The sequence below is a fragment of the Oncorhynchus clarkii genome, chromosome 5, assembly GCF_045791955.1.
Source record: "Oncorhynchus clarkii lewisi isolate Uvic-CL-2024 chromosome 5, UVic_Ocla_1.0, whole genome shotgun sequence".
NCBI lineage: Eukaryota > Metazoa > Chordata > Actinopteri > Salmoniformes > Salmonidae > Oncorhynchus > Oncorhynchus clarkii.
In genome coordinates, this window is record NC_092151.1 from 42,579,531 (window position 1) to 42,593,292 (window position 13,762).

The following is a 13,762-nucleotide window of genomic DNA, read 5'->3' on the forward strand; positions in this document are numbered from 1 at the left end:
CCTCAGTCTCATCCATTCCTCTGTCACCTGACACGTGACCAACTGTTCACCTTCACTGTCAGTCATCCTTCCTGTCCAGCTACCCACACAGATTCCACTAATCTTTCAATGGTCCTTCGAGCTGGATGATGACTGAACCAAAGAGAGAGAGAGAGAGAAAGAAAGAGAGAATTAGAGAGAGCACACTTAAATTCACACAGGACAACGAATAGGACATGAAGTACGCCAGATATAACAAACTGACCTTAGCCCCCCGACACATAAACTACTGAGGCATAAATACTGGAGGCTGAGACAGGAGGGGTCAGGAGACACTGTGGCCCCATCCGAGGACACCCCCGGACAGTGCCAAACAGGAAGGATATAACCCCAGCCACTTTGCCAAAGCACAGCCCCCACACCACTAGAGGGATATCTTCAACCACCAACTTACCATCCTGAGACAAGGCCGAGTATAGCTCACAAAGATCTCCGCCACGGCACAACCCAAGGGGGGGCGCCAACCCAGACAGGAAGATCACATCAGTGACTCAACCCACTCAAGTGACGCACCCATCCTAGGGACGGTTTGAAAGAGCCCCAGTAAGCCAGTGACTCAGCCCCTGTAATAGGGTTAGAGGCAGAGAATCCCAGTGGAAAGAGGGGAACCGGCCAGGCAGAGACAGCGTGGGCGGTTCGTTGCTCCAGAGCCTTTCCGTTCACCTTCCCACTCCTGGGCCAGACTCCTGGGCCAGACAATCATATGACCCACTGAAGAGATGAGTCTTCAGTAAAGACTTAAAGGTTGAGACCGAGTTTGCGTCTCTTACATGGGTAGGCAGATCATTCCATAAAAATGGAGCTCTATAGGAGAAAGCCCTGCCTCCAGCTGTTTGCTTAGAAATTCTAGGGACAATTAGGAGGCCTGCGTCTTGTGACCGTAGCGTACGTGTAGGTATGTACGACAGGACCAAATCAGAGAGATAGGTAGGAGCAACCCCATGTAATGCTTTGTAGGTTAGCAGTAAAACCTTGAAATCAGCCCTTGCCTTGACAGGAACCCATTGTAGGGAGGCTAGCACTGGAGTAATATGATCAAATTTTTGGGTTCTAGTCAGGATTCTAGCAGCCGTATTTAGCACTAACTGGGTAGCCGGAAAGTAGAGCATTGCAGTAGTCTAACCTAGAAGTGACAAAGGCATTCAGATGGTTTTGTCTGGCTAATAGCCTACACAAACAGAGCACCACAGTATGAGTCATAATACCTAGAGGTCGAACAGGGAAATGGTTCCAATCGTTTTTCCACCATTCATTTTCCCATATGGGATTTTAGAAACAGCTCAAATAAGGGCTGTGTTTCGTGTAGGCTTACCCTAGAGTGACGTTTTGATAATCTCTCTAAGACAAGAGGACTTTTATCAATACATCAGTCTGTATTTACTCTCATGGTATGGGCAGACATAAGCTACGGACAACGAACACAATTGCATTTTATCCATGGCAATTTGAATGCACAAAAACACTGTGATGAGATCCTGAGGCCCATTGTGAGGCCCATTTTTTAAAGGTATCTGTGACCAACAGATGCATATCTGTATTCCCAGTCATGTGAAATCCATAGATTAGGGCCTAATTGAATTTATTTCAATTGACCTATTTCCTCACATGAACGGTTATTCAGTGAAATCAATTAAATTGCTGGATTTATACTTATATTTTATATTTTTATACCATTTATATTTTTGTTCAGTATAATTCAATCCAATTTTGTATTATTATTATTTATTTTGGGGGGGAACGGTGTCCTGTCCACGGGACTGTTAAGCTAACGTAGGCTAATGTGATTAGCATGAGGTTGTAAGTAACAAAAACAATTCCCAGGACATAGACATATCTGATATTGTCAGAAAGCTTAAAGTCTTCTTAATCTAACTGCACTGTCCAATTTACAGTAGCTATTACAGTGAAAGAATTCCATGCAATTGTTTGGGGAGAATGCAGATTTTTGAACATGATAATAAACAAATTAGGCACATTTGGGCAGTCTTGATACAAAATGTTGAACAGAAATGCAATGGTTCATTGGATCAGTCTAAAATGTTGTACACACACTGCTGCCATCTAGGGGCCAAAATCTAAATTTCACATGGGCTGGAATAATACATTATGGATTTTCTCTTGCATTTCAAAGATGATGGTACAAAAAAATACAAAAGAACTGTTGGTTTTGTCTTTGTATTATCTTTTACCAGATCTATTGTGTTATATTCTCCTACATCCCTTTCACATTTCCACAAACTTCAAAGTGTTTCCTTTCAAATGGTACCAAGAATATGCATATCCTTGCTTCAGGGCCTGAGCTACAGGCAGTTTATTTGGGTATGTCATTTTAGGTGAAAATTGAAAAAAGGTGGCGGATCCTTAAGAGTATTTATAAGTTGTTTTTTTTTCACTATTTCCTTATTTTAGAAAAAAGTATCTATTTGGGTCTGTGATTCTCTCCATTTTTTTTCAATTTAGAGGCCTATTGCTACAGTATCAGAATGCATCGCCTTGCAGTTTTGTGTGCAAATTTTTTCACCACAGCTTGTAGGTCCAGGTTGCGGGCCCAATTGTTTTCTGTACTGAGTATTGACAACGCAGACAGTCTTTCCTGAGACGTTGTGCTTCTGAGGTTGTTCATTATGAGTTTTAGTTTAGAGAACGATCTCTCTGCAGAAGTGACAGTTGCAGGGATGGTTAAAAATAGTTGGATTGCAGTAGCAACGTCAGGGAAACTGGGCAGAAGGGATTGGTGCTTCATCTCATATTCTCCTTAATTTCCAGCCTCAACACGTTACGGAAAGATATTAACTGTATATGAAGCTCTGGGCACAAGTCGTCTGGATACTGGGCAGCCAATAAACTGGCAGATGCAAACAGATTATAATTTTTAGCGGACAACAGTTCTTGACGGCTCAATCAAAGAAAGAGGGTTGCGATTTCATTCATACTGGTGAACCGGCGTTTGAGTTGTGTGGTTGCAATATCAAAGTAGCATTGAACACAGACACTGTAAAATGTTCCTCTGCATTCTGAAGCCTGTTTTTGTGCATCACTTGGTCCTGCCTTTTGTTTATCCATCCCACTCTCTGTATCCGAGTTCGACCTGCTGATTCAACTTACTTTTTTGAACTTGATTGCCAATTAAGTAAGTAGGCTGGGGCAGGCTGTCTCCTTCCGTTGAGCAATAGGCCAATTAGATGCATGACAATGATAGGCCTATTGTCTCTGACTCACCTACTACCAATGTAGATTATTGTAAATCACAAAACACAAAAGCTTCCTACATGTGGAAATTAAAAAGGTTGAGATGATTAGATTAGATTCTGGGTATGCTGTTCCTACATTTTGTTTTCACTAGCAAAGTGCAAGCAATTGTTCATTCAGGTTATGGGTGTTTCCTCTTGAATTTGGTAAAAAGGGAAGTGAATTCGCTCATTTGCTTGATAGCAACCCTCTTGTGTGTATCAGACACACAGTTTTTTTCTTAGAGAATATATTTCTCACCGATCTACACACAATACCCCATAATGACAAAATGAAAACATTTCAAATGTAGAAATCTTTTAAAAAGTATTGAAAATTAAATAAAGAAACATATATTTTAGCCTACATAAGTATTCACACCGCTGAGTCAATACAGTACATGTTAGAATCACCTTAGGCAGAGATTACAGCTGTGAGTATTTCTGGGTGTCACGTTCTGACCATCGTTCTTGTGTGTTTTCCTTGTTTTAGTGTTGGTCAGGACTTGAGCTGGGTGGGCATTCTATGTTGTGTGTCTGGTTTGTCTATTTCTATGTTTGGCCTGATATGGTTCTCAATCAGAGGCAGGTGCTAGTCATTGTCTCTGATTGGGAACCATATTTAGGTAGCCTGTTTTGTGTTGGGTTTTGTGGGTGATTGTTCCTGTCTTTGTGTTTGTGGCACCAGATAGGACTGTTTCGGTTTTTCACGGTTCTTGTTTTTGTAGATTATTGTATTTTCATCTTTATTAAAGATGTACAAAAATAACCACGCTGCGTCTTGGTCCGATCCTTACTACACATTTTCTTCAGAGGAAGAGGAAGAAGAGAACCGTTACAGAATCACTCACCACAACAGGACCAAGCGGCGTGGTGACAGGCAGCGGCAGCAGGAGCAGCGAAAGGAGGAATGGACATGGGAAGATGTTTTGGACGGCAAGGGTTGTTACACTTGGGAGGAAATACTGTCTGGAAGAGATTGCCTCTCATGGGAACAGGTGGAGGCACTTAGGAGAGCAGAGGCAGCCGGAGAGAGGAGCTGGCGACACGAGGGAACACGGTTGGCAAGGAAGCCCGAGAGTCAGCCCCTGGGGGGGCACACAGGGAGTATGGCGACGCCAGGTAGGAGACCTGCACCAACTTCCTGTGCTTACCGGGGGGCTAGAGAGACCGGGCAGGCACCGTGTTATGCTGTGGAGCGCACGGTGTCTCCAGTGCGGGTGCATAGCCCAGTGCGGTACATACCAGCTCCTCGTATCGGCCGGGCTAGAGTAAGCATCGAGCCAAGTGTCATGAAGCCGGCTCTACGCATCTGGTCTCCAGTGCGTCTCCTTGGGCCGGCTTACATGGCACCAGCCTTGCGCACGGTGTCCCCGGTTCGCCTGCATAGCCCAGTGTGGGCTATTCCACCTCGCCGCACTGGCAGGGCGACCGGGAGCATTCAACCGGGTAAGGTTGGGCAGGCTCGATGCTCAAGAGCTCCAGTGCGCCTGCACGGTCCGGTCTATCCAGTACCACCTCCACGCACCAGCCCTCCGGTGGCAGCTCCCCGCACCAGGCTTCCTGTGCATGTCCTCGGCCCAGTACCACCAGTGCCAGCACCACGCACCAGGCCTATAGTGTGCTTCGCCTGTCCGGCGCTGCCAGAGCTCCCGCCCCTCATTCCAGAGGCGCCAGAGCTCCTCAGTCTAGCGCTGCCAGAGCTTTCCTCTCCAGCGTTGCTGGAGCTTCCCGTCTGCACAGCGCCATCAGAGTCGCCAGTCTGCCCAGCGCCGCCTGAGCTACACGTCTGCCCAGCGCCATCAGAGCCGCCCGTCTGCCCAGCGCCGCCTGAGCCGCCCGTCTGCCCAGCGCCGCCTGAGCCGCCCGTCTGCCCGGAGCCGCCAGTGCCGCCAGTCTGCAAGGAGCCGCCAGTGCCGCCAGTCTGCAAGGAGCCGCCAGTGCCGCCAGTCTGCAAGGAGCCGCCAGTGCCGCCAGTGCCGCAAGGAGCCGCCAGTGCCGCCAGGAGCCGCCAGTGCCGCCAGGAGCCGCCGGTCTGCCAGGAGCCGCCGGTCTGCCAGGAGCCGCCGGTCTGCCAGGAGCCGCCGGTCTGCCAGGAGCCGCCGGTCTGCCAGGAGCCGCCGGTCAGCCAGGATCCACCAGTCTGCCAGGATCTGCCGGAACCGCCAGTCAGCCAGGATCTGCCGGAACCGCCAGTCAGCCAGGATCTGCCGGAACCGCCAGTCAGCCAGGATCTGTCGGAACCACCAGTCAGCCAGGATCTGCCAGAACCATCAGTCAGCCAGGATCTGCCAGATCCATCAACCTGCCTGAGCTACCCCTCAGTCCCGAGCTACCTCTCAGTCCCGAGCTACCCCTCAGTCCCGAGCTACCCCTCAGTCCCGAGCTACCCCTCAGTCCCGAGCTACCTCAGTCCCGAGCTGCCCCTCAGTCCAGTGGGGCCCGTTGTCAGGGTTCCTAGGCCAAGGTTAGCGGCGAGGGTCGCCACTCAAGGGACGCTAAGGAGGTGGACTAAGACAATTATGGAGTGGGGTCCACGTCCAGCGCCAGAGCCGCCACCGCGGACAGATGCCCACCCAGACCCTCCCCTATAGGTTTAGGTTGTGCGGTCGGAGTCCGCACCTTGGGGGGGGGGGGGGGGGGGGTACTGTCACATCGTTCTTGTGTGTTTTCCTTGTTTTAGTGTTGGTCAGGACATGAGCTGGGTGGGCATTCTATGTTGTGTGTCTGTTTTGTCTATTTCTATGTTTGGCCTGATATGGTTCTCAATCAGAGGCAGGTGTTAGTCATTGTCTCTGATTGGGAACCATATTTAGGTAGCCTGTTTTGTGTTGGGTTTTGTGGGTGATTGTTCCTGTCTTTGTGTTTGTGGCACCAGATAGGACTGTTTCGGTTTTTCATGGTTCTTGTTTTGTAGATTGTTGTATTTTCATCTTTATTAAAGATGTACAAAAATAACAACGCTACATTTTGGTCCGCCTCTCTTTCACCAGAAGAAAACCGTTACACTGGGTAAGTTTCTAAGAGCTTTGCACACCTAGATTTTACAATATTACACATTATTATTTTTTTAATTCTTCAAGCTCTGTCAAGTTGGTTGTTGATCATTGTCTAGACAGCCAATTTCAAGTCTTGCCATAGATTTTTAAGCCAATTTAAGTCAAACTGTAAATAGGCTACTCGGGAACCAGTGGTGTAATATTTAAGTAAAACTTCTTTAAAGTCCTACTTAAGTAGTGTTTTGGGGGGTATCTGTACTTTACTATTTATATATTTGACAACTTACTTTTTACTCCATGCATATACCCTGACACCCAATAAGTTCTCATTACATTTGGAATGCTTAGCAGGACAGGAAAATTGTAAAATAACTCAATTATCAAGAGAACATCCCTGGTCATTCCTACTGCCTTTGATCTGGCGGACTCACTAAACACACATGCTTAATTTGTGGGGGGTGTTGGAGTGTGCCCCTGGCTATCCATCTGGTTTGCTTAATATAAGGAATTTGACATTTTTACACTTTTACTTTTGACACTTAAGTATATTTAAAACCATACTTTTAAACGGTTACTCATAATATTTTACTTGGTGACTTTCACTTTTTTCATTATTTATTAAGGCATTTTTACTTTTACTCAAGTATGACAAATTAGTACAATTTCCAGCACTGTCAGGAACATTCAATGTCGTGTTGGTAAGCAACTCCAGTGTATATTTGGCCTTGTGTTATAAATTATTGTCCTACTGAAAGGTAAATTTGTCTCCCAGTCTTTTCCTCAAGGATTGTGTCTGTGCTTAGCCTTATTTTGTTTATTTTAATAAAAATAAAAACTCCCTAGTCCTTGCCGATGACAAGCATACCCATAACATGATGCAGCCACCACCATGTTTGAAAATATGAAGAGTAGTACTCAGTGATGTGTTGTGTTGGATTTGCCCCAAACATAATGCTTTGTATTCAGGGTATCATTTTTTTTGTTCATTTTTTTTTTTGCAGTTTTACTTAAGTGCATTATTGTAAACAGGATGCATGTTTTGCAATATTTGTATTCTGTGCATGCTTCCTCCTTTTCACTCTGTCAATTAGATTAGTATTGTGGAGTAACTACAATGTTGTTGATCCATCCTCAGTTTTCTCCCATCACAGCCATTAAACTGTGTAACTGTTTTAAAGTCACCGTTTATCACGCCCCGACCTTAGAGTTCCTTATTATTTTCTATGTTTGGTTAGGTCAGGGTGTGACTCTATGTTTGGTTAGGTCAGGGTGTGACTCGGATGGGAAAGTCTATGTTTTCTATTTCTTTGGTTTTGGCCATGTGTGTTTCCCAATCAGAGGCAGTTGTCTATCGTTGTCTCTGATTGGGGATCATATCTAAGTTGTTATTTTCCTTTTAGGTTTTGTGGGATCTTGTTTTCTGATTAGTGTTTTTTGCCTGACAGAACTGTTCGCTTTCGTTTTCACGTTTGTTATTTTGTTTGAGTGCTTTTTGAATATTAAAATCATGAATACTTTCCACGCTGCGTCTTGGTCCCCTCTTCCTACCACAAACGAGAGCCGTAACACCGTTGGCCTCATGGTGAAATCCCTGAACAGTTTCCTTCCTCTACGGCAACTGAGTTAGGAAGGACTGTGTCTTTCTAGTTACTGGGTTTATTGATACACCATCCAAAGTGTAATTAATAACTTTACCATGCTCAAAGGGATATTCAACGTCTGCCTTTTTTTCCTTTCTACCCATCCACCAGTAGGTGCCCTTCTTTGCGAGGCATCTGAAAACCTCCCTGTTCTTTGTGGTGAATCTGTGTTTGAAATTCACTGCTCGAATGAGGGAACTAGTAAATAGTTGTATGTGTGGGGTACAGAGATGGTGGTCATTCAAAAATCATGTTAAACACTATTATTGCACACATAATGAGTTCATGCAACTTGTGACTCCTAAACTTATTTAAGCTTGCCATAAGAGGTTGAATACTTATTGACTCAAAATTTCTCAATTTAATTCATTTTAAATTCAGGCTGTAACACAAAATGTTTAAAAAAAAACAAGGGTGTGAATACCTTCTGAAGGCATTGTAAAGTCTTTGCCTATTGGATGTAGTCATTTACTCTGAATTATTCCGTAAAAGTATCATGTGTTGTATGTAGCCTACACTGTAATCGTTTGTGTCAATTGTTTTGTGAGTAATACATCCTGTTAGTTGAATTGAGTAAATGCAGTCCTCGTTTTACAGAGCCATTCTTTGATTGAATATAAGCTCATAAATTAGTGTAGTCATTGGTAAACCGATCTTTTGATGTACATTTTATGTCATAGGGGTATATTTTCTAAGCTGTTACGACTACTGTGACGTACCATTTGATAATAGTATAATTACTGTTTAACAGTAACTGTAAAACGTCAGATTACTTTAAACTTGAGACTACAGTTGTGCTCATATTTAATGAAGTCTAACGGTAAATGTTATGTACACTATACACATTAGATTACACATTGGTACTTTACATCTTGGTCTAAGATCAACTAGATAAATTAAAGCTTGGACGATGGGTGCTATGGACAGCGCATAAGCCTCTTAATAATCAGTTATGTTAGAACAAATGTAATTATAGCATCTGAGTGATAATGTGTAGACTCACAAGCGGGCTAGATTCACCAGTATACATTTATGATCTATAGCCGTTAGTCACATGATAATGGAGTCAGATTGATGAATGTAGTTTATTATTATTAAACACAATTTGAACTCATCTACATGTGTGTGTTAGAATGTTATACATCTCCTCTCACCACCCGGAGGCATATCAGTCTCTGCATCACTAGGCTCTTGTCTAGGCATTACCATTCAACACCTTTACTCAAACACTAGCTGCAGATAAAAAAGCAGTGGAGGAAACAAACCCAGGTGTACCGTTCTCTTTTTGTCCCTCACTTTCAGAAACAAACTCAGTAATTTCAGGGCTCTAGTCTTCCTCAATGTCTTATCATTCAGTGGTTGTTGCTCTCAGCTCCACAGAGAACGCGCCAGTTAAAAATAGACGGTATATCAACTGTACCTCAGGAATATATATATATATCCTGTGTCTACAACAGTGTTGTCAGTTTGTGCTTACTGTTTGTGTTTACATGTGCTAGAGAATGTAGTCTAGCTGGTCTCATCAAGTAAAGTTACAAATAAACGGAATGCTTAACTCAAATAGAACTACACACACACATACAATCGCACCGACACACATAAAATCAAGTATAAAACAAAATAGGTAGAATTTTCATAATTTCCCTAAAACAGCGTTTCTTTAAAACCCATGCAGCAGGTTTCTCTCGCGCATTTCACAGACTTATTTAAGGCAACACTGCAGTCCTCATTGCCCTTTTTTTTCAGAACGTTCGTCAAACATCTCTAAAACTAAACCTCTGGGTCTAGTGTTCGAGAACTTACAGAACACTAGACCAGTGGGTAGCTGGCTGCCGTGGCGATGCCACAGTGGTTCTTCCTGTCTTTGGCCATGTAGATGTAGCCTTTGTCTCCCCATTTCTCGCTCCAGCTGAGGAAGAGACAAAACATGTTAGTCCCACAGTTCTAGTTAGTAGGAAATTATAGATGCACTGCTGCTTTAGAGAAACGTATGACTTAGACCATAGTATCAGGACAAGAGAGGCATATTCCCCGATGAGGAAATCAACACATCCCATAGTGGTGACGTAACAAACAAAAAACATCCTAGGAAGATACTATGTACTGTACCTGTTCTTGACAATCCAGAATTTCTTGCCATCTACATCCTCTCCTTCAAAACCGTATCCCACCACCAGAACTCCATGGTCAAGCTCCACACTGCTGCACTCCTGCTCATAATAGATCCCTACAGGGAGAGGACAGTTAAATTAGTGGGCTAAGATACAGAGTTTACTTCAGTATGTAAAACCACCTGATCTCAAACCTAATAGTTGGTTACTTAGCTAGTAACTAGTTAGAAATATTGGTCACAATTTACTTCAAAGACAACACCATTTGTACACGGTGAACAGGACAATAGACCAGTACAGATCACTGCTACCTCAAAATTGTAGGTAGGGAATCCAATCCTTGCAAATAATGTTACACAAAATTGAAGTTGCACCGCTAACTGCTACTCACCAGACTGGTAGAACTGGAAGGATTCGTGGCTGGCATCGATGGCGACAGCGATGGGGCCGACAGACGCCACAGCCATCATCAGAGCGTGTTCTTTGCCACTGGGGATGTCCACAAAGCCAGTTTCATTGACAGCACTGAACTCTGGTCGGTAGTGGCAAATATCATCATCCTGAGTTAAGAGAGAAGAACAATGGCCATGATTAGTAAAAAACAACATATTCCAAATATTCAAACAAGTCGGTCATTCTTGGAGACAAATCCCACTGTAATGAAGTGGAAACTCAAATTTTCAAAGTTGAAGTTGTAAGTCATTCCAGATCGACAGCAAAAACTGCATGATCTGGGACCAGGCTAAAAGAACAGGGCCTTACGTTTAATAAATGCTTCTTCATACCCTATTATATTTGAATTCAGACTAATAGAACACAGGGCCTTACCTTGCCCACATAGGGGTAGGACGCCTCTGTGTCCAGGCCGCCGTTGTCCTTTACATACTGGAACGCCAAGTCCATGAGACCCCCATTACAGCCCTCGTTGCCCTGGGGTCTGGAGCAGTCCATCAGGTTCTGTTCACTCAGAGACACCAGATTGCCAGTCTTCCTGAATTGCTGGCCCTCTATGGCTCCGGTGGAACTGAACGCCCAGCAAGACCCACATGAGCACTGAGGGGGTAAAGGTTGTTAAACATCTTGTTACTTTTTCATGCCAGAAAACACTGACGTGCATATTACGCCAGTAATAAATACACATATATGCCACCTTATCTTCTGGATACTGTAAATTACAATCATGGTAAACAGCAGGCAAACAAGCCAGATAGTTCTCTGGAAGTAAAACCTTATTTAGTGACACAGCAGTGTATGTATGAGTCATGACTCATGAGTGATTCAGGTCTCACCTGGTCCTTGATGGGAGTGACGTAGCCCTTCTCTCTCCAGTCCACGGCTTCAGGGGCCTGCAGGTAATTGGGTTCCATGAACAGAGAGCCCTTGTACTTCCTCTCAGTCGTCTGCTTGTAGCCGTTCATGAGCTGCCTGAACTCTTCGTTGGTCTAGGGAGGAAAGAATCAGAACACGTTGAAACGTAATGTCTTCCCTGAAAAGATGTGGTTTGTAATTTACCATCTGAATGGAAATGTTATATTTTTGTACGTCTTAGGACTGTTTTAAAAGTTGTGCACTTAGCCATAAATCCTGTGTGCATCTTTAAAAGACTACAAGTAAGTTTAAATTCTCTTCTCGGGATAACTATTCCATTCCTGCTTGATAGTTGAAGAAACCTAACCTGCGAGTCTGAATACATTCCTGCTTTCATTGTCAACGCTGACACCTGTGCCTGTGAAATATTTCATACTGTATGTGCTTCAGCAAATCTATGGCATGGAAACAAAAAGATCCAGCTATAGCACACACAGAGTATGGGAAAGACCTGCTGAAATGTACCTCCTGCTCCACAGTAAAATGTCTCAGCAACAGACTTGGACAGAAGCTCACTGGAACTGATATCAGCACCTGAAACTTTATACTGCTTTAGTTCCTGCACCTCATAGAATATTAGCTCAAAAGTCCTGCAGTGTTCCTGGATATAAATATATACAGTACAGGCATCCAGAATGCCTTTTTCCTCCAGCACCCATTTCATCCATGTCAAGCACTGCTCAGCAAGGTGATTCTTCTTACCATGTCACCAAAGTTGTTCATGCCCAGACGGTAGGAGTGTTTTCCCATAGAATGGTCCAGGTTGTGCATCTCAATTTTTTTCAGGTTCTTTTCCCAAACCATCCTCCTCCAGCCCTCCTCGCTCTGTAACAATGAGTGAAAAACAGTGAGAAAATATACACAATCATATACTGTCCCAGAACTATGTGCACAATCCATGCAATTAATGATAATAATGTAATAATGTAATTTACAGCTACATGTATGCACCAATTGATCAATTTGAGCCCCTTGTTGAGAGCAGTGGAGGATGGTGGGAGGAGTCAAAGGAGGACAGGCTCATTGTACTGGCTGTAATGGAACTGAGTCAAAAGTGGTTTCTAAATGTTTGATACCATTCCAATAATTCAATTCCAGTCTTTACAATAAGCCCATCCTCCAAAAGCTCATCCCACCAGCCTCCACTCGTTGGGAGCTACTGAGGGGTTCCTATGACGATGTGCTCCTCTACTTGTGCTGAAACACCCACCTACCTCATGGTAGTTCTTGCTGTGCCAGTTCTTCCACAAGTGCCAGTGGCCCTCCAACTGAGAGTCAAACATAGGGCCCGCATACACAGCACTCATACAGAGCACCAACACTGCCATGTACAGGGACATCATGGTCAAACAGCTGTGGAGAGAGAGAGAGAGCAGAGCTGAGTCTGCCTTGTATTTTGAGTGTAAAGAAGCTATATAGCATAAAATGTTGAATTTGTACCTTTGAAACAACGTCTTCAACGTTATATACAACAACAAAAAGTCTGGGCAGCACCTCCTACTGGAGAGTTGATCAACAACTATCCATTTGGTCTCCCATCCAGTGTTTTAACCAAGGCCAGCTTAGCTTTGACATGTCACTGACTACAACCAATGTGGTATCTTGTGAATTATTGAAACATCTCAATTGAATTTGTTTTTAAATTACATTTAATAAAAATGTTTTTAAAAATTCACTGTTACTATGAAGTCATTACAAAGGGTAGCTTTAACAGAGAAAATTAAATTTAACCATCCTTTATAAGTCATATCAATTGTACTATTTACACCAATAAATCACTTGTGAAGTCATCAGCAGCTATTGTTTTAATTCAACCTAGGGTTCACAAACACATCACCTTGCACTTTCACCATCCTGTGAAGTTAATTCATCATAATTGATTTGATCTGCAGCCTAATAAACTGCATGCTTTCCCAACGAGTAGTAAAGTGAGGTCCACACTACTACTCCAAGTTTACTTCGATATGATGGTTATTATACTCACCAACAATCACATAATTCATTTTACTGACACAAAAAGACTCCACCTAGTCTAGACTATTTTGTGTTGTCGACATTTGGAAAGTTAACTGAAAAATTGTTTCCATCAGGTGTGTCATTACTTTTATCCGACATGTACTTTACTTGCTATACCACCGTTGGATGGAAATGTGGTTTGTGAGAAAAAGAAAAAAAAGCCCCCTTCCAAACTATCTTCCGCTCGACACAAAAATAAATTGATATCAATTACTTTATGTGATTTCCAGAAATATTCGAGGAGAATTTTGGTAACAGCCGGCAGAAAAAGCAGCATCAGAAAAGGTAGACTAATATTGTCTTTCTGTATCAATCAAATCAAAGAGCAAATGCCCCTGGTAAATGTTCATAACCCAAGATCC

The 13,762-nt window shown here is 43.4% G+C and overlaps 1 protein-coding gene across 1 annotated transcript; it reads right to left on the minus strand.

Annotated features, from left to right (window-relative positions):
* Positions 1-9,714: 9,714 nt before the first annotated feature.
* Positions 9,715-12,733, minus strand: LOC139410046 (procathepsin L-like). Its single transcript, XM_071155480.1, has 7 exons — positions 12,599-12,733; positions 12,087-12,209; positions 11,306-11,458; positions 10,845-11,069; positions 10,408-10,576; positions 10,015-10,132; positions 9,715-9,814 (listed from the first exon to the last, which is right to left on the minus strand). Exons 1-7 carry the CDS (start codon positions 12,725-12,727, stop codon positions 9,715-9,717), a joined length of 1,017 nt encoding a protein of 338 aa, XP_071011581.1. The 5' UTR covers positions 12,728-12,733.
* Between the last annotated feature and the right edge of the window lie 1,029 nt (positions 12,734-13,762).